General features: G+C 47.5%; 1 protein-coding gene and 2 pseudogenes across 6 annotated transcripts in view; 1 reads left to right on the forward strand and 2 right to left on the reverse strand.

The window, feature by feature from the left end:
* The window catches only part of Asap2 (ArfGAP with SH3 domain, ankyrin repeat and PH domain 2), a 171,099-nt gene that overhangs the window by 37,265 nt on the left and 106,880 nt on the right, over window positions 1-26,954 (forward strand). For 4 of the 5 annotated variants that reach the window (XM_031356927.1, XM_031356930.1, XM_031356928.1 and 1 more), the window contains exon 2: window positions 22,979-23,051. In XM_031356927.1, the coding sequence (XP_031212787.1) occupies window positions 22,979-23,051 (73 nt within the window). Of the gene's footprint in view, window positions 1-17,873; window positions 18,228-22,978; window positions 23,052-26,954 lie in introns of those variants that run through there. The other variant, XM_031356929.1, reaches the window with a different exon arrangement.
* LOC116080555 lies at window positions 7-519 on the reverse strand (annotated as a pseudogene). Its single transcript, XR_004114474.1, has one exon. The product of XR_004114474.1 is annotated as a DNA repair protein SWI5 homolog pseudogene (transcript).
* On the reverse strand, window positions 18,932-19,050 carry LOC116081230 (annotated as a pseudogene).

Below are 26,954 nucleotides of genomic sequence, written 5' to 3' on the forward strand. Positions count from 1 at the left end.
CTCATATGTTTATTAACAAAAAGGACAACCACACATATCCACTCACAAGTATGTTTAGGAGCCTTAACATTGACAATACCCACCCCTCCCAATACCCCTCTTGTCTAGGACCCACCCCAAACTTTGGGAGGCTTCTAGCATTTTTTTAAATCTGAAAACCACATGAATAGGCTGTCTGGACTCTCTGCCTTTTATGCCCCCACCCTCCTGTCCCTGTGGGCTGTAGATGAAAATCTCTAAGAAGCTGCTCAAGTCACTCAGGTTTAGATCGCAATCTTGATATAACTCCTTGGTGGTAACGCCTCGAGTCACAGCCAGCTTGCCCAGCAGCATCTGTGATACATCCTTGATGTCATTGTACTCATGGAGGAGGGAAATATGCTGCTCTAGTTCAGTCACATGGTAGCCCTCTGCTGTTAACTGGGAGGTCTCCTTGTCCAGTATGTCCTGCTTCTCCTTCAGCTTCAGAATGTCAGAGCTTAAGGTCTCCTCACTGTCATCATCACTCTCATAAGTCATGGGGAATGGCCTTTGTGGTGATCCGTAGCCTCCAGGGTAAAGTCGGCTGAATTCTGACTCACCCCTCCTGAACCCTAAAGTCCAGGGCACCCAGAGCGGGGTGGTCTTAAACTCTGAAGGGTCCAGGGTTGGGATTTAACGGCTGCTTCAGGTAACTAGAAATCGATGGCGGAGACCACCAACCGCCTCACGTCCGGCTGCCACCTTCTGACTTGTACAGACACCAGACACACATGTAGTACACAGATATGCATGCAGGCAAAATACCCATACAAATAAAATAAGCAAATCTAAAAAAGGAAAGAAAGAAAATAGGAGACAATAAATTTGATTTCTTTTAGATTTCCAGTTACTTTTTTTTTTTTTTAACAAATTCATTAAAAAAAAAAAAACAAATTCATTAGTGGGGTTTGGAAGATGGTCAGCGGGTAAAAGGATTTGCTGTGCAAGTCTGATAAATTTAGTTCAGATCCCCACACCCCACCTAAAAAGCTGGATGCTGCAGCTTGCATCTTTAATCTTGGCAACCCTACAGTGAGATGGGAAGCGGACAAGAGTGGACAATTGCTCTGGAGTTCATGGGCCAGCTATCCTGGAGTGTACATGATGCTGATATGGCCAAAATGATAAGAGAGACCCTGGTCTCTAAAAGGTGGAGGAGGAGAATCAACTCCCCTAAGTTAACCTCTGACCTCCACATGTGCACCTACCCCCTGCCCTTTGCATCCCCCCCCCAAAAAAAAGCCTTTTGGTATTTTGCCATCATTTCATCTGGATAATTAATGTCTGCAAAAGTTCATTTTTTAAGAACGGGCAAAGATAGTAGGCTATGGAAGACACGCAGGTACGAGGGGTACTTACCCTACCATTGCTGGTGAGCTGCCTGTTGAACGCTAGCCTTTTGGGCCTCAGCTCTCCCATCTGGGTATCCATTTCTGTGCTCCCTCCAGGGCCACTGGGTGGAAACTTTCAGAGTGCAAGCCTCTCTGGTTCTGGAATACCTTCTACTTTCTCCTCTTTGCTCTGCTCATCACTTATACTCATGCCTTCTGGTCAGATCCTGGGTGAACTGTCTTAGTGTGGACTTGTAGATTAAATGCAGTGTTGAGTGGCAGTAGGGCTGGCCTTTGTGTCCTTCCATCACAGAGACTTCTCCATGACCCTAAGCTGGAAGGGATGTGTTATATGTTAACGAGTACAATTCTACCTGTCGGTTGTGTCTCGAATGCTTAGAATTTTAGGTTTCCAGGTGATTCCGTTTTGTATTCTCATGGATAGATTGCGTGTTTCAGGCTCCTGCAAGGACTGAGAGCTTGTCACTTGGCCAAGGTCATACAGGCGGACCCAGGCTGGTCCTTAGGTGTGGGGGTCTGCTTTGCTCCAGTGCTTTTCTTTGCTCTGTGGTCTAACAGTCTTTCCCTGCTGCGAAGCTTCAGTGCCTACCTCCTGAGACCTCTTAAGTATGGAGTGAAGTTAGAGTGGAGTTGATCTCAGACCATGGGCTGGGCCTCAGCCCCGTCCTTGGCCTCCCTCCTCCCACCTCCATCTGCCCTCACATCTCCAAGGGAACAGCACCGCCATCCTTATACGGCAGCTTTCATTTCTGTGGATGGCGCTGTGTCTGATGCTTTCATACTTACAAACGCAAATCACACATTTGGGTTTAATCTTGTGTTCAGGTGGAGCGTGATTTGTGGGGATTCATAAGGCCAAGTCTGCCCTAATGACTCCCTGAGTGCCAGTCAAACTGGTTCTAGAGCAGTGCTTCTCTACCTGTGGGTCTAGACCCTCTCAGGGGTCAACTAAGACCATTAGAAAATACAGATACTTATATCACGACTCACGACAGTAACAAAACCACAGTTACGAAGTAGCAACGCCAATCCTGTTATGGTTGGGGGGTCAGCACAGCGTGAGGCACTGTATTAAAGGTGGCAGCAGTAGGAAGGCTGAAAGCCACTGCTCTAGAGGGAAGGTGTTGCAGTTGTCCGCAGATGACTCCTTCAGGGGAAATGGCAGGTGGACTCCTCGTCTGGATTGTGTTTCTGATTTACCAGGGTGGGGCAGTAGAGGTGGCAGTCAGAAGAAAGGTCACAGAAATTGCCAGCATCTGGCAGAGGCTTCTTTGTCCCTGCAGGCCAGTGTTCTGGTACTAGCTGAGTGGCCCGGCTCGCACTGGCTCTTCTAGCTGAGGGAAGGTGGTATTAGGCATCGTGAAGGTGGTATAGGCATCGTGCATGGTGTGTGGCCAGGCATACAGGAGTCATCCTGCAGACAATGCTGCGTTCCCAGGTTTTGTTGTAGGTTGGTCCTGTTTAGGACTGTCACCTGTGCCGTCAAAAGACCCTGGGCCATGGTGGAGAAGACAGATGGCAAGATTTGGATTGACATCAAATTTACTTATTTTTTAAGATTTATTTTTAAGTGTGTATGTGTGTATGTGTGTGTGTGTGTGTGTGTGTCTGGGTGTCTGTGTATGGGTGTGTACACATGAGTGCAGGTGTTCATAAAGGCCAAGGTTGTGCAGGTAGTGGTGAGCTGCCCAGCATGGGTGCCGGGAGCCTGGGTGTGGTCTTCTGCAAGAGCAGTCTGTGCCCTTAGCTGCTGAGCCATGTATCCAGACCTGCAAGCTTATTTATCTTGAGCCTGGCTTTACCTCAAAGGTGAGAATCCTGCTACATCTGCCTTGCACGTCTGGAACAAAGCTATTGTGATGCACATGACCTTGGGGTTGGAAACACTGCCTTCCTTACCATCTAACACCCGACCCGACACACAAAGGGCATTTAATATTTTGACTTTTTAAAAAAATTTTTACATATATGTTGTGTGTTCTTGAATTCGTTTATATGCACCATATGTGTGCAGAAGCCTGTGGAAGCCAGAACAGGGCATCAAGTCCCCTAGAGCTGGAGTTACAGGGAGCTGTGAACTGCCTTGTGTGTGCTGGGAGTCAAACCTGCAGCCTCTATATGGAAGTCAAAGGGCAACCTGCAGTTAGTTCCTTCCTCTTACCATCCAGGGCTTAGAGCTCAGGTAGTCAGGCTTGGAGGAGCGAATTTACTCACTGATCTGTCTCGCTGTCCCTGTCATTGTCCTTTTGTAATAAATCAGGTACATTTTGGGAAGTACTGACTAATGGGAAGAAGTTAGGATGTCCGCAGGCAGAACCCTACACAGGAGATTAGGGCTCTCTTAGTGTTGAGAAACATGCGGTATGGGTGCTGAGGGATGTCGTGTGGAGAGATGTTAGGGGGCCAAACCAGGCGGCAGGTTTTGAGGGTCTCTAATATTGGAGCCACATGACCGACCGAAGCGAGGTCCATTGAAAGAACTGACGGGCTGGCGAGATGGCTCAGGGAGTAAGAGCACTGACTGCTCTTCTGAAGGTCCTGAGTTCAAATCCCAGCAACCACATGGTGGCTCACAACCACTTGTAATGAGATCTGACGCCCTCTTCTGGTGCGTCTGAAGACAGCTACAGTGAATTACGCTGGAGCGAGCGGGGCCCGGAGTGAGCGGGGCCAGCAGAGGTCCTGAGTTCAATTCCCAGCAGCCACACACATGATAGCCTACGGCCATCTGTACAGCTACAGTGTACTCATACACATAAAATAAATAAAATAAATCTAAAAAAAAAGAAAAAGAAAAAGAAAAAGAAAGAAAGAACTGACAGATCAGTGTATGCGGGAAACATTTACTCACAGGAATTTACCCACACGGCTGGTGTGTGCCGATCTTTAGCCCTGTGCTAGTGCCTTGACTTTTGATGGTTGGTTACTTCCTACCCTGCACCCCAGCTTATCCTGAGGTGCCAAAGAAAGCAAAGTTGTTTTTGAGATTTAAAATAGAATGGCTCGATGGGGATATGTTCTAGGCACACTATATAACTTGTCCGCTTTAAGTGTGCATTCATTGAACTTGCTTAAGTGTCTCGTTGTGGCCAGGTGGTGATGGCACACGCCTTTAATCCCAGCACTTGGGAGGCAGAGGCAGGCGGGTTTCTGAGTTCGAGGCCAGCCTGGTCTACAGAGTGAGTTTCAGGACAGCCAGGGCTACACAGAGAAACCCTGTCTTGAAAAAAAAAAAGTGTCTCGTTGTGTAGCCACCTCTATAGTGAACATCACACATGGTACACTCACTCATACTCTATGTGATACACATGTGGTGATCTTGGAACTTCCCCTCTGCTCCACTGGAAATGAACCCCTACTTCTGCCCCTGGTGGTCACTGTCTTTTGGTTTTGCTTTGCTTTAGAGTTTTGTTCAAGGACCATGGTATAGAGCCCCTTCAGTGAACTTTCTACTTTGTAGTCATCCGTTCGCGTTGCCTGCGTTCTCCGACCGACCGCTCTGCATTCTTGATGAGCACTGTTGCATGGACCTGCCGTAATTTTAAAACCAGTTTTATTAGGTAATGAGCAGTTGTTGTCTTTTTTTTTTTTACCCCAGGTTTTAGTTGTAATGATTAAGAGTGGCTAGAACATCTCAGCTCGATACTCTGTGCAAGCAGATGTTTCTTTTCTATTTTAGAGACAAGAGCTGGCCTTGAACTTGTGGCTGTCCTGCCTTTTACTCCTGAGTTCTGACCCACATGTGTGCACTGCCATGTCCAGGAGATGTTTTCTTGTTGACTTGGGTAAACACTTAGGAGCAAGATTGGTGCTAGGTGGGTTTGTGTTGGCCAGTCTCTGACACTCTGTTTTCTCAGACTGCAGCACCACTGTCAGTTCACTCGTAACACACAAGAGTCCCAGTCCCTCCGTCTCTGCCCCAGCGGTCGGCGTTATCAGCCCGTTTGTCATTTTAGGGGCAAGCTGTGGAATCTCATTGATTTAACTTACGTATCCCTGGTCACCATGGTATCCAGCGTGACACGTTTTCAGTGGTCTCTGGGCATTCTCTCTGATGTAGCTGTCTGAGCTTCACACCGTGTATACGGTTTCTTATGAAATGCATCACAGGAGTGGAGATGATCAAGTGCTGGATGTCTCTCACTGGATGGGGCCATCAAGAGAAAGTGAACGTTTCAGTGGTCCTCAACCTTCCTAATTCTGTGACCCTTCAACACACCCCATCATGTTGTGCTGACTTCCATAAAGTCATCTTCTTGCTACTTCATAACTGTAATTTTGCTACTGTTATGAATTGTAATATAAATATGTGTAATGCAGGATATCTGATGTGTAGCCTCGACTGGGGTTGCGACCCACAGGTTGAGAACCACTGGTTTAAGTAGTGATAGTCCAGGACAAGTTTGTGAAAGATGAACTCTACAAAGCAGTGCTGTGGGTGTTCTGTGAGCTGGGTTAAGTCACCCTTACGAGAAAAATTTAAATGATTCATGAACTGTAATTTATTTGAAAACTATTTGGGGTGTTTGCAGAGATGGCTCAACAGTTAAAAGTACTTGCTGTTCTTCCAGAGGACTTGGGTTTAATTCCAAGATCCCACATAATCTCTCACAACTGTGACTCCACTTCCAGGGCACCTGACACTCTGCTCTGGTCTCTGCAAGCACTATACATGTGCACAGACATGCAGGCAGGCAGAACACCCACACACATAAACAATAAAAATAAAGGAAAGAAATTAAAACTCTTCTGGCATTCTAAAAGAAACCCTGGACCCAGAGAAGTAGCTCTCTTCTCTGCACGCATCACTCTGGATTTGGCAGCTGGTTAGAGAACACAGAGTCAGATTTTCTGTTCATTGGTGTGCAAGGGCTTGTCCAAGATTACAAAGGTAATTTAGTTAGGGCTAATGAGGCCTGAGATTACTCAGAGGCTTCTGAGAGATTCTGTAACATGTCTACAATATAGTAAAGCCTATATTATCTCTAATAGTTGCTAAAAACTCTTCAAATTTACATTGCAGGCACTGGAGAGATGGTTCAGCAGTTAAGAACAAGTACTGCTGTAGTGGAGGACTTGAGTTCTGTCCCCAGCATCCACACTGGGTGGCTTACAGCCGCCTGTAACTTAAGCTCCAGGGCGATCGGATGCCTCTGGCCTCCAAAGACACCTGCAGGCTCACATGCACGCACACGTAGATGCATACTCATAATGTAATTAACAACAATACATTTTAAAAAAAGGTTTGCATGCTAAGGCTTGCTTCCCCAGGCATTAGGGGCCACTACCTAAGCATTCTAAAGCTCCTCATAAGCCATAGGTGGAGGGGTGTGAGGGCATTGGGTTTATTTGCATGCCTTTTGGTACACAGCAGGTGTTGGTTGGGGGGCTTAGGAGCTAGAGTTCATAGATTGGAATTGCTTCAGTTCACACAGCTCTGCTGTCTTAATGAAGGCGCTGTGTAGACATGAAGTTGGAGAACAGTCAGCATGCAACTATAGCCATCCGAATCAATGACACATTCATAGTTGCTGACCCTTCATAGAAATTTGGGAATAGAGCCAACCTAGGGTCCCCTCCAAAGACAAATTATCCCACCAGCCCAATTAATTCATTGTTTATTGAGGACCAACTGCATGCATGGTCCTAGGATGGTGAAGACAAAAAATTTGCACCTTGGTGGTCCCCAAGATGCTAACAGTGGAGTGTGTGTGTGTGTGTGTGTGTGTGTGTGTGTGTGTAGTGCAGCACAGACAGCAGTATGCAGAGAGGTTAATACATGTTATAATATGTACAATATAACTAACTATATATATAGTTATGTATAAAACTATATGTAGTATATAGTATAGTTAGTTTTATATATATAACTAACTATATATGTATGTGAGTGTATGTGTGTGTGTGTGTGTGTGTGTGTGTGTGTGTGTGTGTATTGTGGCCCATAGCTCTTTCCAGTAGGGACTTCTAGGTATGCCTTGCATAGTACATTTACTATAAGGGCTGCAGGGACATGCTACATGCCACTCACTGATAAAGTTGAAAACCATTTTGTACTACTTCAGAACATTTCTTTTTCTTTTTCACACAAAGGATGACTGAGCCCATCTGTTTCTGTTTATTTGTGCAAATCCGTCTCATCTCTATCTTATGTAATTCAGAGACTGACGAAAGCATGGTGTGGGCCACCAGCATCAGTGCTGCCAGTTCCCGAATGGCAACAGCTCTGTGTTCTCACCGAGATATCTTGGAGGACAGGATGCCATACATTTAACGATCTGTATTCTAGCAAGGGCGCCTCCGCTCCAATCACTGTAGAAAGAGGAAGTGGTTTGAGAAAACACCGGCCTTCTTATCCCCCCATCCATCGCCAGCTTCGATCGGAGCCATGTGCTGGGAGGGGCTGGCACAGCTTCCCTGGTTCCATTCATGAGACCTGCCTGTCTGTTAACAACTTGTCACTTTCCGTGTCTTCATCTCTCTAATCAGTCACAGCAGTGTTAGGTACTAAGTACAGTATGATGCGCTGTATTCATGCCACATTCCCGAAGCATGTGCCCACCAGGGAAGGGACCCGGCTCACTGCCCTGGAAGATGTTCCTTTGTCTTCTGTGGTTCTGTTAAAAGATTCCATGGTCTCAGGAAGTCTTAGGTTTCTGAAAGCAAGGTCTCTTTCACAGTTACCTCAGGCCATGATAGGAGCAGCTTGTCTGTCTAATGAGCATTATGAAGTAACTGCTACACTTTCAAAGGTCCCCCAACCCCCAATTAAACACCTTTTTTTCCCCCTGATTCCTTGTTCCCGGACTTTTTTTTGTTTTGTTTTTTTTTTCAGGACAGGGTTTCTCTGCGTAGCCCTGGCTGTCCTGGAACTCACTCTGTAGACCAGGCTGGCCTCGAACTCAGAAATCCGCCTGCCTCTGCCTCCCAAGTGCTAGGATTAAAGGTGTGCGCCACCACCGCCCGGCGTTCCCGGACTTTTTAACAGAAGTTTATTGTGAACAGACTAAGGAACATGCTGAGCGGATACGACAGAGTATTGGGATGAAAAAGGAGAATCCAGAGAGCCACTGTAGCTTATTCTCACCTCTGTGGCCTTGGGAAAAGCAAGTTCTCTCTGAGGCTCAGTATTACTGCCTGTGTTACTCACCCACTGCCCCAGCTGTCACATCAAAGCCCTCTGTATTGCAAGTGTCGGGCAGACAAAAGGTGAGTTGCTGCCACTCACCTTGTGCTGTAGGGATGGGGATGGGGCCCTGACCTTCAGGCGAGTGTAACTCCCATAGACATTCTGTCTATCCAAGCCAGGGAAATACAGCAGGCGTTCTAGTCTAAAAAGTGCTTTCTGTTATTGACTTTATTTTCTATTATTGACTTTAGCTCTACAGTTCTTTGTTCATTGTAGTGATAACTAATCCTTGATATATATATGTATGTATATATATATACATACATATATATATATATATAAAGGTCCCCCCCCTCCAGGGAAAATAACTCATTCCATCAACTATTTGAATGTAATTTTAATATTTCCTCCATGTGCGCATCGCAATGTCTATTCAGAGGTCAAAGGAAAACAGGGTTCTCTTTGTCTACCATATGGGTCCTAGGCATTGAATTCTGACTGGTTACCAGTGCCCTTACTCACTGAGCCAGCCAGCCAGCCAGTCAGCCAGCCAGCCAGCCAGCCCAAAGTGTGTGTCTTGGAGCATCAAAACTCTCTCTCTCTCATGTTGCCTAAGGTGGAATGAGTTCTGTGCATGTTGATTTCACAACAGGCAGCATACTGGTTTGAGAAATACTTTAATCTGTGTCTGTCTGTCCGCCCGTTCTTCCGTGTTGGTTCCCCACCCACTCTCCCGTAAGCACATCAAGCCAGGCACAGTTCCCTGTGTTTAGCCTCTGTGCACTTGGCCTTTGGAGCTGGTACATCATTGTCTATCATGCTTCTCACTGTGAACTGGGGTTTGCCCGTCCTTGGGTACTGTCCTGGGGCCCGTGCTTTGGGATGGTACTTGGCAATGCATGAGGTGGGCAGGCCTTGTGTCCTGTAGCCTGTCAGGGACCCTGGGCCTTTTTCTCTGTCATCGGTGTTAGCAGATGTTCCTGTAGACACGAGGGAGTCCGGTTGTGCCATTTTGTGTGTAGAAGGCTCAGCCGGTGCTTCTCACTCTTCCTTTTCCCTACAATTTCCAGGCTTTTTTTTTTTTTCTTCCTCTGGACTGAAAACAAAAAGTCAGTGTAACTAATGGCAGGAGCCCTTCCTTGGGGAGGGACTTGCATCCTCCAATGAGGAAAATAAAAGTCCCTGCTGCTGCTGACCCTTGCAGAACAGCCAGGAGCTGCCTCTGCCCTTCGCTGCACTTCCTGTCCCTTTCTCGGTGACAGGGACCCAGACCAACCTTACCTTTGCCTCATCCTGATCCTTGCCTACCTTCCCTTTGCATCAGGCTCCTCATCCTCTGCGCTGTGACTTTGGGGGTGGGGAAGGGGATGAGGTGCTATCTGAAGGCTTGGTGGCCTTTGGTCAAAAGCTTCAATAAGAAAATAAATGAAGCCGGGAGGTGGTGGCACACACCTTTAAGCCCAGCACTTGGGAGGCAGAGGCAGGTGGATTTCTGAGTTTGAGGCCAGCCTGGTATACAGAGTGAGTTCCAAGACAGCCAGAGAAACCCCGTCTTGAAAATGCAAATGCAAATGCAAATGAAATGAAATGAAATGAAATGAAATAAAAGAACAGGTGACTGAAGAGATGGCTCAGCTATTCAAAACACTTGTTGCTCTTGCAGAGGTCAAGGGTTTGGTTCTCAGCACCCATCTGGCCTCTCATAACTGTCGCACAGACGATCTGATTCCCTCTTCTGTTCTCTACAGGCTGTCATACATGTAGTGCATAGAAATTTGTGCAGGCAAAACACTCATATATATATATATATATATATATATATATATATATATATAAGCAAAAAGTGAATCTTTTTTTTTGTTTTGTTTTGTTTGTTTGGTTTGGTTTGGTTTTTTGTTTTTACGAGACAGGGTTTCTTTCTCTGTGTAGCCCTGGCTGTCCTGGAATTCACTTTGTAGACCAGGCTGGCCTCAGACTCACTAAGTTCCACCTGCCTCTGCCTCCCAAGTGCTAGAATTAAAGACGTGTGTTGCCACCATCTGGAAATAATTTTTAAACAACTAGCTGGAGCTTCTGCATCTCTTGGGGCCCCCTAAACTCTGCCCACCCCTTGTTTCTTATGGCTCTTAGGCCCCTGTGCTGGTGAGTAGGCCAAGGTTGGAAGTGTGTCACCAGTGTGCGGCCCTCTTCTAGTCTAGGATGGATGGATGTGGCCTTCTGAGTGTTTTAGCAGCGCTGTCTCAGCACCTGAAAGCATTGGAGACCCAGCAGTGAAGCAGGCTTTGTTTTGAGTAGCTGGGGGCTGGACCATTCTATCTTTACCCTTCTTATGGGGACCATGGAGGGACTTGCATTGTCCTGGAGCTAAATGGAACAGAATATGAGTCCTAGGTTTATATCTAGCAATAGCCCCTTGGTGTCTACCTATACCCTTCCCCAGGGGATCCTAATTATAAAACACAGGCCTAGGCAGGCTCTCCTCCCTTCTAACCAGCCACTGTCATGTATCCTTGCTGCTTTGCTGTGTTTTCAGGGATGGGGCTGGGTGGCATGGTCCTTGTCTTAATCAGGACGCTTTGTTGCTCTCCAGCAATTCCATTTCAAGCAGATGCTGCTGTCTTATTTTAGGAATAGGTGAGTATGGTCAGGAGATTAAATAATTGTCGTGTGGAGATGTGGGAATGGAAGTACCAATGGCTCTCGAAGGAAGTCTGGGTCTCAAGATGAAGAGAAACAAGTTGCTTGAAGCAGGAAGGATGCCCTGTTGGTTTCTGTGAATCCTTGGCCCTCCCTCAGTCTGTCTTTCCATTACAGAGCAACACAAGATTAGTGGGTGGATATGGCAGATGTGGGGAGGAAGCTGTGGAGGGAGGCCAGGCCAGTGCTCACTGTCAGCTACTGTACGGTCCTTGGAGTTGAGGCCCAGCTGTCTTGTTAAACTCTGTGCTGGTTGTTATTTTAGTATTTCTCTGATGCTCTGTTTAGATCTAGGCAGGTCCCTCCAGGGGCCTCAGAAGAAGGCACAGGGGAAGGACAGACCAGCCCCAGTGTGGGAGAAATGGAAAAGGACACCATTCAGTACTTTCAAAGACATCTTTGAAAAAATGGTTCCCGTGGCAGTCAGCTCGGGGATAGGGGCAACAGCCCGCCTGTGACTTCCTCCTTAGCTTTCTTTACCCTCCCCATTCTGGCTGTCCCTGCTTATTCCACCACAGGGCAAAAGGGCCAGGTCCTTGGGGGTGGGAAACAGGAACTTAGGAACCAAAGTCCAAGAAATCGACCGAAGGTAGCAGTGATCTACAATCTTCTCCCTCGAAAAGTCTAGTAGTAGATGTACTTCAGACACAGAGTCTTGACTCCTCCGGGCGCTGGGATCAAAGGCTTGCGCCACCACTACCTGGCTAGTGGGGAAGGTTTAAAGGAGGCATGGGGAGCTCGGAATGGGGGTGAGAAGGTATTATTTCTCTCTGGGCACTGCAGCAAAGGTGAGGGGCGTGGGGGCTGCCTGTGGCCTCCTGGCTCTGGCAGGGACAGGATTAGGAAATAGCATAGGGATACAGCTCTGGGAACTAGCCTTTGCCTTTCCCAAATTGGTTGTTGTTCTCCAAACCTTTTGATCTGTTCAAAGCCATATAAACAGTCTGCGGTGAGTCTCTTAAAGTGTTTGAGTCATTTTCTTCTGCTTTGAGTTGGAAAACGAATGCAGGCTGACCCTAAAAATTGTCTGTCTTATAGGATGAAGTTCAAGCACTCAGTGTCAGTTTGCTTCTGGTACTTGACGCTAAGCCCCTAACTGTCTTGTTAAGAGTATACATATTCTGTGGTAGTTATATTTAGTGTGTTTTCCTGAGGTTTATAGGGTACTTGCCATGTGTGTGTGTGTGTGTGTGTGTGTGTATAGCTGTATAGTTTACTTGAATGGCTTTTGTGAGGCCAGGGTTTAGGGAACAGGATAGGTGTGGGTGGAGGAGCATCATCATTTCTGCGCCTGATTTTGACACTGTGAGGGCTGTACAGGGAGAGCCGATGCGGGAGCCCAGACTTGGCTGGATTCCCTTGCACAGGGAAGAGCTTGCTAGGAATCATAGTCAAGTACCCCAACATAGAGTCCCTGACTTAGGGGAGGAGGGTTTTGTGGGTTCCTGGTGACCACTCCTTCTCATCCCTACACTTTATACTTTATTCATTTAACCCTAAATACTAAAGCTAAGAGAACAAGGGGCCTCCCTTCTACCAGGCTGGCTCATGGTATCCCTTGTTGCCCTTATGGGAATCCTGCAGGAAATGCCAGGAAATGTTCTGAAAACCTAAATACACATAAGAAAAAAAACCTTGCTATTGGTTCTTAGAGGCAAGGCAATGGTCAGGGAGCTGGGATGAGCTGGTCAGGAAGGTTTGTTATTATTTATTTGTTATTAATTTATTCTTTGACAATTTCATATGTGCACACAGTATACCTTGATCGTTTCTATCACCCATTCCTCCCTCCCACCCCCATCCTTTCTGACACTTCCACCTTCATGTCTTCATTGTATCTTCTTTTTCCTCCTAGTTTCCCCATTTTCTCTCCCCCCTCCTTCCCCTCCTCTTCTGCATCATCATCATCATTATACTCTACTAAGGCCACGTAGTGCTGCCTGATGGGATATTGACTGATCTGTAAGGCTGGATCTTGTGCATGTAAATGGAACGGCACTGCGCAGAATGGAATGGCTGCATCATATGCAGAAGACAGCGTTTTACCAAACTTGTCCCTACCTACCTCCTCTTGACACTCTTTGCACCCCTGCATGATTCTGCCATGTTCCTGTGGGTGTTAGTTTGGGAGACTTTTTTTCTCTGATCTGAAAAGAATTATGGACCGTCTAGGTGGAAGGTATGTCCCTAACGGTTACCTTAATTGGCATAGTTTAGCTTGTGCCCATCTGAGAAGTGACAGACACCAGGTTGGTGTGTCTGCTACTGTACCAGCTGCATGTGGAACACTAGCTGGCGACCCTAGCTGAGGATGCAGGCCTTGTTATTCTTGGTTTAGGAGGCCAGTGAATGCTCTTCAGAGGCCGTGGATTCTTGGAGAATTCCCATTTCCTTGGGGTCCATTGTCTCAATAGTTTTGATAGTCAAGATGGAGAGACAAGTGTCTCTTTAGCACATCTTCAGTGCTGCCTGGAATATTCTCTTCTCCAAAGACACCCAGTATTGCTTTGCCCCATTTTTAGTATATGCTCTAAACTTCTGGTGACAGTTACACAGTGTTCCTCTGAAAGAACACATAAAATACAAATATAACAGCTTGTGGACAACAGGAAGGCATCCATGGGACCTGGCATGCTTGACAGGATGACAGAAGAGTGGTTAGAGCCATGGTGTGTGCTATGTGTGAAGGTGTCCCCAGTCAGACCCCTGTCACCTCAGGAAGCAAAGCCCTCCTTAGTCTTGAAGACTCCACTTAGGGGAGGTGTGAGACTGCCTCCCTTCCCTGTTTATGTTACTGAAGTGAAGTTTATGTGGCTTGCTTAAGCCTAGTTTCCTCGGGAAATCAGTCTGGCCTAGGATCCCATTGTCTTCTGGGCCTGGGAAGAGACAGAGATGGTCACCTTCCCAGCCTCTGTGTCTGTCTCTGCAACAGCCTGCTGTGCTATTCTCTCTGTCCTCTGGGCCTTCAGGAATGGCTGGACATATTCTGGGATGATATCCTCTGGTCTGTGCATGGTTCTTCTTCTGCCATGGCTCATCTCCTGCCTCAGCACTGTACTCCGCTTGCATTTGGAGGGACACCAAGTAGGATTGTCAGTTACATAGATAGACATCAGGTCCTTGGACCATCCAGGGTCTCTTGTGGCCTGCTGGCTCCTCCTTGAGAAAGAGCGCCGTGCAGGCTGTGCCAGCCACCTCTGCATGCCACCTGTGCGTTGCCTCTGTGCGTGCTTTCCTTTCCTGGTCTCCTCAGGCACTTGTAGGCTTTTGTCCATTTCAGTATTCAGTTGCGAAGCATGACAGAGCTGGGGTTCACAGGCATGTTTCCTTTTCTCTAAACAGTGACATGGCATAGTCTAATTAGCAGCTGGGTGTGCCCCCATTAGTGTCTTCAGGGAATAGTCTCCTGGGTAGCTGTTTTTGAAACTGAAGCTGCTCCTGGTAGATCTACCATTTTACCAGGGATGTGTGGGACATCTGAGGATGGGCGCTCTTGGTCCTTCTGTGCATTCCAGGGCCCATTACTTTACCTTCAGTCACAACTGCTGCCTGGCACCTAATGGTTTCCGCATAGTTGATTCTCTTGGGTGATGACAACTTTGGGTTTTCCTCTTTTTCCAGTTCTAAAAGCGTTACTGAGAATGTCTTTGCAGAACCAGTTTGTGGGAAAAGAGGGAAGTGGATTTCAGCCCTGGAATGGCAGGGTAAAGGTGAGACATTTCGCTCCCTTCTCCTCGTTGTGTGCCAAAGCCTTCTGCTGGGGTTTCCCCACCTTTTGCCTGACTTCTTTGTTGGTCAGTGTTTCCTGGCTGCCCTGGGCCTCCTGTGGTTTCATACTTCATAAGCCCCTGCCCTGATGGCCTCTGTGTCCACATCCAGAGAGCTTTGGGGTGAGGCTTCTACCCACAGGCTGGGTTAGCTCACCCTTCTCTGCAACCCACAGTGCTGCTTTCACGTTAATCATGTATTTATCCTTAAATAAACGAACGCATAAGCACACCCTGGTAAATCGTTCAAAGAGTGCCAAAAATTTAGACTCTTGGCACCATTTTCTACCTCTCCTCCAGAGCCACGTGATGGCTTCCTGTACCTCCCAACCAAGGATTCTCTGTGTTTATTTTTACATGTGGGAATATGCAGCTTTGAGTATCACTGTTTTCTTCGTTGTTTAATGTGTTCTTTCCATGTGTTGTTGTGGTCAAAGGTAAACAAACGCTCAATGAAAGTAATAGTAGAAAAGGAGACAACGTGTAGAAGATTGAAATTCTTTTCATTTGTCTTTGGCTAACCCTCAAACAGCGAGTGCACCCAGGGTAATGGTTTGTTACTATGCTGTGTCTTTTTTTCTTGCTTTCAGCTGTTGTTGTTGAGACAGTCTCACACTCTAGCCTATGCAAAAGTTGCAGCAATCCTTCTGCCTCAGCCTCCTGGGTGCTGGGATGTCAGGAGTGAGTTACCAAATCTGGCATGCTTGTGTGTGTGTGTGTGTGTGTGTGTGTGTGTGTGTGATTAGTTTGTGATGAAGCTGGTCATTCTTCTCTACTTTCTTGTGATAAGATTTGTTTTTAATAGTTAGAATCTCATCTCCTGCAATACACTGTTGCTTGCTTCTTGTGTACATTACTGTATGCACAGGGGAGGGCAGTTCTGCTGGGTGAGCTGTGTCAGGGTACAGCTTGCCTTCCTACCCATGTACAGTGGTCAGTAAGTTGGTAAGGTGGTGTCCTGTGATGGTGGTGCCTTCCTCTGAAGGTGTGCTCACTGGACAGGTTGCAATAGGAACAGAATCCTACTTGTAGAAACCATGATTAGGACAAATGTGGAGCCAGGGTATGTTTTTCATTGCCTGTCCTGCAGTGTCACATACATGAATATTAGATTAAATCCTTCAGTAAGCTTATAGTTTGTCAGCCACAGCACAGTGGCACTTGTATCTTTGCATTTTATTTTGGGTTTTTACAGTATAATATTGTGTGTGTTCTGTTTTTAGTATTTTTGTCAAAATCATTTGTATTCTGTGTACACAAAGGCTGTTCTGTTATTGCTTTGGAGCCTTCTTTGGTACAGATTTGTGGCGATTTGTCTGGGCTAACCATCTGACACGCTTGTGGGTTTGTCCAGTTTGGGGCTGTCTTGAAGAGTGTTATGTATATCCTTGTGTTTGACTTCTGCCATTAGATAATAGCCATGTGTCCCCCTCTGGCTTGTCCAGAGGTGCACACATTTCACGCAGCTTCCATTTGGCTTGGGTATGAATTTGATCTTAATTTTGAGCAACACCTGCTCCTCTCCTGGCCTTACTTAATTCCCAGAAGGAGGGTAGACCCATTATTGCCCTGTTTCAGAGCAAGCTCACAGCTTCCATGTGGTCCTGTGCTTCCCTGATGGCTTTCTGCAAACATTTGCCACTGTCCTCTATGCACTGTACTTTGCTCAGTCAAGTGTGCGATGAAACGGGGCTGCCATTGGTGTTTGTGTGACTGTCCCGGCAGAGCTGCCCTTGGGTGTGCTTGAGTTTATTAGCTAGCTTTCAAAACTGCCATTTCCTCTATGAATAGAGTGAGGGGAGGCGGGGCCGGCCAAGAGGGGAGGACATAGGTGGTCACAAGCTCCAACAGAGATGCCTGTGGTCTGTCCTCCTATCCTTCAGATATTATCTTTAGGCTCCGGGAAGGAAGTTGGCCCCTTTCCTCTCATGTTGGCTCCATTTGAGATCCCAGAGTGCTGGACCAACTTGGTTCTGGGCTGGTACAATCCAATGCTTCTAGGCCAGGGCCTAAGGGACAGGCCTGGCTGATGGCATGGAAGGGGGGTGTGATGGTTTGTATATGCTCAGCCCAAGAAGTGGCACTATTAGGAGGTGTGGCCTTGTTGGAGTAGGTGTGTCACTGTGGGCATGGGATTAAGACCCTCACCCTAGCTGCCTGGAAACCAGTCTTCCACTAGCAGCCTTCAGATTAAGATGTAGAACTCTCAGTTCCTCCTGTACCATGCCTGCCTGGATGCTACCATGCTCTTACCTTGATGGTAATGGACTGAACCTCTGAACCTGTAAGCCAGCCCCAATTAAATGTTGTCCTTAATAAGAGTCGCCTTGGGCCGGGCGTGGTGGCGCACGCCTTTAATCCCAGCACTTGGGAGGCAGAGGCAGGTGGATTTCTGAGTTCGAGGCCAGCCTGGTCTACAGAGTGAGCTCCAGGACAGCCAGGGCTATACAGAGAAACCCTGTCTCGAAAAACCAAAAAAAAAAAAAAAAAAAAAAAAAAAAAAAAAAAAAAAAAAAAAAAAAGAGTTGCCTTGGTCATGGTGTCTATTCACAGCAGTAAAACCCTAACCAAGACAGGATGCTTTGCATGGATCATCTAAGTCAGAGGCAGCAACTTCTCCTATAAAGGGCCAGATGGTAATTAAATACATTCCCACAAATATTTATAGTGAAATTCAAAACATGCCTAATAGTCAGTGCCCTGTTTGAGGGAGGTGGGATTGACCTGAGGGCCTTGGTAATGCTTCCCTCAGCAAGGTGAGTCAGAGTGGGCCTTCCCTCACCCAGTACCACACCCATCGACACACCCACCCATCCAAACCGTTAGATTGTGACCAAACAAGGGTTTCCCACCCCTGAGCCAGACCAGCTCCTTTGGCAGACTGTGGAGGTCACCCCTCCACTTAGCCTACCATCAGGGTGAAGGAACCTGCCTGCCAAGGTAGTGGGGCCCTAAGAGGAGGTGGACTGACCTACCCTGCATAGAGAAGGTAGTATGTGACTAGGGATGCTGGTACTAAGCTATGGAACAAGGAGCACCAGGCTACCTGGGTGGATTCCCTGACCCTGGGACAGGCCCTCAAGTGCACAGAGGAACCTTCAGAGGCAGAGGAAGAAGGGCCCTAAGAACATTCTGGAACCATCAGGATACCTATGTGGCTGAAGCTCTCTATGAAGACAGCTGTATACAGATGTGAACTGTCCATGTTTTTCCCTTTAACTGAATCCCCTGCAGCTCCTGGCTACTATGTGTGGCAACCAGGTGTGAAAATGCAGCGAGCGGGGGTGTGAGGGTCTCCTTGGTGGTGTGAGGGTCTCTCTGGTGATGTTTGCCGTGACCCATACCCCATAGTCTCTGCTCCTTCTCCCAGCTCATTATCTTCAATTACCACTCCAACAGTTGTTTGTTTTCCTTGGAAATATTTGAGACACATCCCTACAGTCTTATTTATGCAATAAATTTAATCTGTTAAGCTTGTTTTACAAACTAGAGGTCAGCTTGAGTCTAGTCCCTCCGAGTTTATAGAGTTTGGCCAGACATCAACTGTGGGCCAGGCCAGCCCTCTTTTACGTCCGTATTGACTTTTACAGTTCTGTATGCTGGTAGTTTGCCCACACGTCTGGGTGTAGGGTTGTCTCCTTATTCCGTCTAGGTTTGAATAGTTGTGGAAGAAGGGGTGGTGGGAGGTGAGTTACCGTTAAGAGTCTCAGCCACATTGCAGGTACCTTTGATTGCTCAAGACCATCAAAAGCCTTCTCGTTGTTCTGGCTTTAAGGTTTTGGCAAAGCTTTTTTTGTTTTTGTTTTTGAAGGCAGGGTTTCTCTGTGTAGACTGTCTTGGAACTCACTCTGTAGACCAGGCTGGCCTCGAACTCAGAAATCCACCTGCCTCTGCCTCCCAAGTGCTGGGATTAAAGGAGTACGCCACCACTGCCTGACAGGGAGAGAGGGAGGGGAGCCCAAAAAAGCCTACAGCACCGGGTATTCCCAGGTGGTCTCCCATCCAAGTACTAACCAGGCCCGACCCTGCTTAGCTTCTGAGATCAGACGACATTGGGCACGTTCAGGGTGGTATGGCCGTAGACTTGGCAGAGCTTTTTATAGACCATAGATACAAGTCTTTTTGTCTTAATCATACTCATTTCTCCTGACTGGTTTAATCTTGATGATCTATAAATACTCGCTGTGATGGGGGTACATTTTTAGAAGGGAGGGAACTGCTTTTCCCTTGTGTGGATTTTAATTATAATTACCTCTGCCACCAAGTGCCAAACTCACCTTCACCTCACCCTCTGCTGCACAGCCAGGGGAAAGCGGCAGCTAGTGTTTGTTTATCTACTCATTCTTGAGGCCAGAAATGGCTTCCCTTCAACAATAGGGTCAGGACTCAGATGGAGGCGTATTTTTATGAGACTTCTGTGCTGTCTTTGATAGGAGAGAGCGTGGTCTCCAAAGCACTGAGTGGGTTGTCATCTGAGTTCCAGCTAGCTGCAGAGAGTTGCCAGCTCCTAGTACCTCAGTAGCTCACTACCTCCAGCCCCTGCTTCTGAACAGGACTGAGCTATATGCCACAGACACTGGTGTGCCCTGTGCCCTGTGACCTGGGGTTACTGGTGGGCAGAGCAATTAATTCTACTGGAGAAAAGCAGGCTAGCTTGCTAGCTGATTACCCAGGAAGTCCAACACACAGATGGTAGAGCCTGATTGGTTTCCGAGCCAGTGTGTCAACAGCCAATTTCTTCATCTTTGGCCACTACTGGAATCATTTCCTGCTTGCCTGTAGTGGCCCTGAGTTATTACAGTGCACTCTCTCAGGGAAGCTCCATGACTTAATAGAGTCCCATTCCTTGGCAGGCTCTTGGGTATGAGTCCCATTCCTTGGCAGGCTCTTGGGTGTGAGTCCCATTCCTTGGCAGGCTCTCGGGTATGCAGTGGGATGTATATGCTGCATGTACACTAGCCCCTGGCCTTAGAGAAGGTCACTGGGGAAGGTAACAAGCAATGAAAGTGGTTTTATTGGTATCTCACAGAGCTCATTGTACTTAAGTTTTACTGGGTGCTCAGTAGAAGCCATGGAAGTGGTCAGCGCTGGTGCTGGGCACCATCCAAGGTTGGCAAAGCAGGTCACTGTACAAGGCTTGGCCTTCTGCTCTTACTAGGCATTTATCTTTCCTGGATCCTTTCCTTGGTTTGCTCACCATTTAATCTCCACTAGCAGCTTAAGCATCAGGCATGTACCAGATGCTCAGTAAATCTTAGCAGAAACCCTGCACAAGCATAGACACCTTGGGCCAACCAAAGATGAGCTGCTATGGAGGGATATCGGGTGGCTTTGCTGGAGGAACAGATGAACCTGTGACGCAGCCTGTGTAGCTGAGGGGTCAAGAAGTAGGAGGATATTACAGGGAATTAACAGTGCTGGGAGGTAGAAGAAAACAGTGAGTTGGGCGAGTTCACTGGAGTAAGAGCTTGGGGGGATAACCAGAAGTGAAGAAGACAGACAGTCCACGGGCATGGGTGGATGGGCAAGGAAAGCTCCGACTGAGCACAGGGAGACCGCACTGCTTATTTGAATTGGGTGTTCTGAGTGCTGGGAAGCGTGCAATGGTTTCTCCTTTTACACTGTGTACTCAGCTTTTTGGCAAGCATTGCTGAGTGACTTCCAGGGAGCTCATCAGCCCTGCTTGGGTGGGTATCCTCAGCTGCCTGTGAGGAGGGTTTGGGGGAGGTGGCCCTTCTTGTTTAAATACAGGTCAGATAAGTTCTGGTCGATTGGAAAGACCCGACAAGACAGATTCTTCTGCAGGAGTTGTGGACTGCATGTTTACTAGATCAAATGTGCTTTGTAGCAAGGACCTGTCCCATGGGACGGGAACTCTCAACTGTGACAGCACACTGATTCATGTCTGTATGTCAGGCTCTGCTCCCCGACACATGGGCGGTGGCTCTTTAGGAACCAGTGTTTTTGATATAGCCTGAGCAAACACTGCTTGGAGGCTGGAAGACCGGGGAGGACCGGGGAGGATCGGAGAGGCTGCGAGGGACAGTTCAGTGCAGTGTTTTGTGGGTTAGTTACTGTTTCCCCTTTTATATCTCAAGGTCCAGAGTGGATTAGAGATGACCACCCAGGAACGTTAAAAGCTCACTTGGGGGTTAGGGAGATGGCTCAGTAGATAAAAGAGTTTGTTAAACAAGCGTGAAGCCCTCAGTTTTAAAACAACAACAAAACAACCCAGAGCCCACACCATAAAAACAGCCAAGCATAGCCATAAACCCAGGAGCTGGAAGGTGAGGGCAGGTGGATCCTGAGAGTTAAATGGCCCAAACAGTTCTGTCCCCAACGGCATAGGGTGGAAAGTGATGAACAAAGACATCAAGTGTCCCTTTCTGATCTCCACAAGTGTGCACCCCTCCACACACACACATCATGATCCCACATAAAAAGCCAGATGTCGTGGCAGTTGCCTGTAACCCAGCACTGAAGTTGAGGTAGGAGGATATCTCTGGGACACATACACCGCACTTAAAATCATTCCCTATATACAAAAAGCTAACTCACTATAAGAAATTTTGATGCAAGGCCGGCCTGTGCTACGTAATATGGCAAGGCTGTCTTTAAAAACCAAACCTGGGATGTTTAGCTCTGTGTGTGCTTGCCTAGGGCCAGGGTTTCATCTTGACATACCTAAGGGGTCACTCAGAGTACATCCTGTGTGTTCAGACAAACACACAGTAGTGTTATAAGAACTAACTCCTTGGGCAGTGGTGGCGCACTCCTTTAATCCCAGCACTTGGGAGTCAGAGGCAGGCAGATTTCTGAGTTTGAGGCCATCCTGGTCTACAGAGTGAGTTCTAGGACAGCCAGGGCCATACAGCCTGTCCCCCCACCCCCCCAAAAAAAAAAAAGAAAGAAAGAAAAAAAAAAAGAACTAATTCCTCTCTGCCTTACTACATCTGGTGCCTCTCTTGATCACTGTTCCATTTAAAATTGTCAACTTCAATCTCACCTGTCCTTCACACCCCAGAAAATTACCACTGTGGCCTCAGACTGAGGACTTACAGAGGCCAATGCTGGAAGCCCATTCAGCATTTTTTTTTTTTCCAGATGACAGGTCACTTTGGTGTTTTAAATAGTCACCGCCATTACTGCTCACTTGACCTCACTCTCAGGGTTCCCAGTGTGCTCAGTCTCCTGTCCCAGCCACTTGGTGTCCTTTGATCTACTAAGCTGTTTAACTGAGTTGTGGGAGAGTGTTCAAGCTCTTTCACGGAAGCTTAGCTGAGAATAAATCTCCCAAGTTTGATGAGTCACTGTACCCATTGTTGAACACCTACTATGTGCAGATGTTGTAAGTGCCACTTACTGCTGCTCTGTGAAGGCAGCTCTGTAAATATTTGCTGAATATTAACCACGTGAGTGTTTGTTTAATCATTCAGCCTTGCAAAGCTGTTACAGCTGGATTCTGGAAACGAAATCTGAGGCTTGGAGAGGATTAGGGACAAGCTTCCCAAACACAGCTAATAGCTTCACAAATGCGAAGCTGCCTTTGTGTGGGGCAGGTCTGGTTCTGTGATTTGGCTGGAGCCTGCAAGGCAGGGCAGGTCAGAGTGCTCTTTGTGGGCAGGGGCACTTGGTATCCTTGAAACTGCTCTTTCTTTCAAGGTGAGAGGGGCAGACAGGGTTTAGGGACAGCCTAGATGTGGTAGAGCCATCTGTCAAATGTGGCTCACTGATTCACTTGCCTGGCTGGGGAGTGTCATGGCTAGCAGGTGATGTGGGCAGAGGCAGCTTGTATGCTTCCGGTGCCTGAGAAGCATGAGTTGGTTTTCTGTAAACCAATTGAACTGCTACTCTGTGCGCTTTGAAAGACTAAACTACGCAAAGACTCGGCCCATAGAAACAGCCCAGGGCCTTGTAGGAGGAACCCCAGAAGGTTCTCACTGCTGCTGCCCGTAGTTATTATGGTCTGTATGCAAACATGTTATTAATTCACATATTCTCTGTTATTTTAGGCTTTGGACGTGGACCGGATGGTTCTCTACAAAATGAAGAAATCTGTGAAGGCAATCAATATCTCTGGGCTGGGTGAGTCCTCACTGTTGCCTGGGGGCGGGTAGGGGGTGAATTCCTGACCTTAGTCACCATTTGCCAGTGAGTGTTGAACCTCCAGCCTTAGTCACCATATATTTGCCAGTGACTGTTGAGCCTCCTGCACTGAGCATACAGACCAGAGACCCTGGGCCGCCTACTCCAGAAGCAGGTTTTACTTACCTGTAGTCTGGTTCAGGAACAATCTTCTTTCTCTGTCTGCCCTTACGTGAGCCCACTCCATCAGACTGGATGGCAGAAGTGCTGCTTGTGTTCAGTCTGCTATGAGTCACAGCAGACTTCTCTCTGTATTTCTCACCTCTCCTGTCATTTCCTGGTTTGGAAAGAAAACAAGTAAACATGCAAGCATAATCCAGTACTATTTGATTGACTTACAAATGCACTGAAGGAAAAAAAAATCACCTCAGAACTGGGGAGAGCTTAGTGGCTCCAGTATCTGCTGAGGTGAACATAAGGTGAAGCCTGGGTTTGGTTCCCAGTGCCCGTGGCACATGTGGGTGATTCTAGCACAGGGAGTGGAAGCAGGAGGATCAAAAGTTCAAGGGTATCCTCAGCTACATAGTAAGTTAGAGGCTAGCCCAGACAGCATGAGACCCTGTCTCAAAACAAAGCAGGAGTCCCTGGAACTTTTGGCTTAAAGTCAGCAGGCTGTGCAGATGGTTAGGAAGGCTGCCCCACACAAATACTATTAATGATGGAAAATATTTCTGAGGAGTCACCAGATGTCTGTGTGGCCTCATTCAGAAGGAAGGTGTCAGCCTTCAGAAAGCAGAAATAGTGATGGTGGTGGAGGTTTAAAAGGGGCCGGTGGGTGTGGGGCAAGTGGGTGCTGCTCAGTGCGAGCACCCTTGGTGGAGACAGCCTTCCAGGTGCCTGACGCTGAGGCTCGTGCAGTTGGTGCTGAGCATGAGCCAAGGGCAGCTCCCGTGGTTATGCTCACACTGAGAAGGGGTAGAGAGGATAAGAACTTCTAGATTGCTCCATAGCCTGCTAACATCATCTTGTCCTCCTGTCCAATAACTACTCCAACTGAAAGGAGACACCTCAAGGTATCTGTCACAGAATAGATACCTGGGGACCTGAACGGCCCTCTAGAGCCATACCCAGGCACCCAGACTCCTACGCCTATCAGGACTGCTCTCACACAGGCTGGCTGGCCTTTTGTTCAGGGCCTACCTGTTATGCTGTCCGCCTGAAGGGTAAGGCAGAACCAGGATGAGTAGGTTCCACAGGGCTTGGGTCCAGATAGAACGAACATAGGGGATTTGTGTGACTCCAGATTGAGTCACACAATATGGTCTGGGTAGTCCAGCAGTGGCTGTCAGCACACCAGAGAGGTTGTGGAACAGGTGATGCTCAGCACACCAGCCTGAGATGCACGAGCAGCCCCATCTGGAGCTGAAAGCCTAGAGAATCCCAGCAGAGTTATTGGTCATCAGTCTGAGGTCGGAGGCCTAAGAAGTTGAGTTCTGGTGTTGGAAGGTGCAGAGTAGGTGCCCTCATGGAGGGCAAAGTGGGCAGGCTAACACCAGTCAGCTTGTACCTCAGACCTCCTTATGTCTAGGCCCCTGCTGGAAGGCACTGTCCACTCTTTGGGGGTCCTCTCTTTATTTCTCTAGGAGCACTCTTCCAGACTTGCCCAGAGGCGCATCTCTTGGTTGATGTTGGCTCCACGTCCAATTGAGGCTGTAACCAGGGTCAACCTCCACAGTATTCTCTTGAAGACTTAGGAGCAGGTTTACAGAAGTTGTACAAGACCTCCACAGTGAGGCCCTCCAAATTATAGGCCCTCTGTTATGCTGCCGCAGAAACGGAGAGACAGCCTAAATAAGACATGTGTGAGGGACTGGAGGCTCAGAGCTGCAAAGAGCCCATGTTTCTCCCTGGTCCCAGTCAGAACCTGCAGGAACCAAGGGCAAGCTGACTCTTACACATGTGTGGAGGGCTGGAAGGTAGTCCTCTGCCTCGGGCCCTGTCCTGCAGAAGGCAAGGGGACAATAATATCCTTTGAACACTCACCGTGGACCCTCAGCTTCCTGTGTATTGGAATAACCTGGACAACAGACTACTCTAGTTAGGCAACAGGAGGGGCCTGCAGATCAGAGCTGTTCCCGGGTGCTCTTTTCCTGCTGGCACTGGGCAGTGGCTGTTCAGTCACAAAGCCATTGCCCAACTACTTTTGGTGTGTCTAGCACCTTGTTGCTCCTCAGGAGGCCAAGAACTCACTAAGGGATGGGATGCTCAACTGTTGACAAGTCCCAGATTTCACAAAGCATCTCAGGAGAATTTATTTTAATTTTTAAAAATTGGATTCACCTGGCTTTTTTGAGTCTATAATTTGGAGCGTATTAACGCATTGTATAAAAGGGATACTGTATTTTGGTCAGATTGAAGGGAAGTGATTTTGTCATCACACATTGAAAAGACTTTATCAGAGATTGTTTAGAAGGTTATCTTTTTTAAAAGATTTATTTATTTATTTATTTTATGTATATATGAATATACACTGTAGCTGTACAGATGGTGGTGAGCCTTTATCTGGTTGTTGAGAATTGACTTTTAGGACCTCTGCTCACTCCGGTAGACACCGCTTGCCTAGTCCCTGCTAGCTCTGGCCCAAGGATCTATTTATTATTATATGTAAGTACACTGTAGCTAGACACACCAGAAGAGGGCGTCATATCTCATTACAGGTGGTTGTGAGCCACCATGTGGTTGCTGGGATTTGAACTTAGGACCTTCGGAAGAGCAGTCAGTGCTCTTACCGGTCAAGCCATCTCACCAGCCCCGGAGTTTATCTTTTTAAAGTGAGATAACCAGGAGTCAGTGTGGCTCGTGTGCAGGCAGATGCTCGTGTCCATAGCTTTGATGCACCCATGCGTCTCTTATTTGCCTTTCTGACCCACCGCGCTGTGCATGAACCATAAACCTCAGTCCATTACCTGTCTTCCTGGAAGCATTTTAGAAGTAAAGACTAGAAGCACTGCTGTGTCTACTTAAAATCCAGCAGAATTCCTCTTATTCACACAGAAGTCAGTGGGCGTGAGCTCCATTCAGAACATGGGAGAGATGAGGGAGGCCAAGGAGCAGAAGAAATGCGGGCAGAGGATCAGTAGAAATGGGGGCGGAGCAGCAGCAGACAGTTTCAGTGTGCAAATATGGGTTGTTAGCAGACATTGCTGCCTCGATCTCCTCCATGTTCAACCGGTCCCAAAGCCACAGCTGCCATATTTAGTGGACTCTGCAGGAACCAGGTGAGGCCCAGCCTCCCGTGTATCCCCTGGGCTCAGGCCACCCATCAGAGGTCCACTTCCCATGCTCACGGGTACATGAGTGCCTCACCATTTCCTGATCTTGCCATGTTTTGGCCTCCCTCCATGCACATCTGTCTGATCAAAATGGTGCTTCTTCTTGAGACCCCAGGAAGGAGCTTTGCTTACTGTCGAAAGCTCTTAACTGATCCGGCTTCACAGTCCGTGGGGACTGTGTCTAGGTCAGTGTGGTACCATACCTCCAGCAAGCTGGCTTTGCACCTGACCTTTGGAAGGGTGAATCTTTCATTTTTGATATCTTGTATCCATCAATTCCACTATGCCAAGTTTGAATTGTCATAAGGCTATGAGTCTGATTTTTTTTTTTTAAGTCCGAATACTTTCTTGGAAATCCGTATTTGAGAATAAGTGTCTTCTGCTTGGGAAATCACCTGAGGAGACCATGAAGTCTTTCCTCCAATGTTGTTGACATCGGTCACTGCAACAGTTTATAGACTTTCTTTGTAACTACTATGGTGTGACTCATCCTTTAAAATATATTTATTAAATGAGGCTAAGGATAGTCTGAGTTGTTTTAGAACTAGTCAGACATAAGTCAGAACATTGA

The sequence above is a fragment of the Mastomys coucha genome, unplaced genomic scaffold, assembly GCF_008632895.1.
Source record: "Mastomys coucha isolate ucsf_1 unplaced genomic scaffold, UCSF_Mcou_1 pScaffold6, whole genome shotgun sequence".
NCBI classification, from domain to species: Eukaryota; Metazoa; Chordata; class Mammalia; order Rodentia; family Muridae; genus Mastomys; species Mastomys coucha.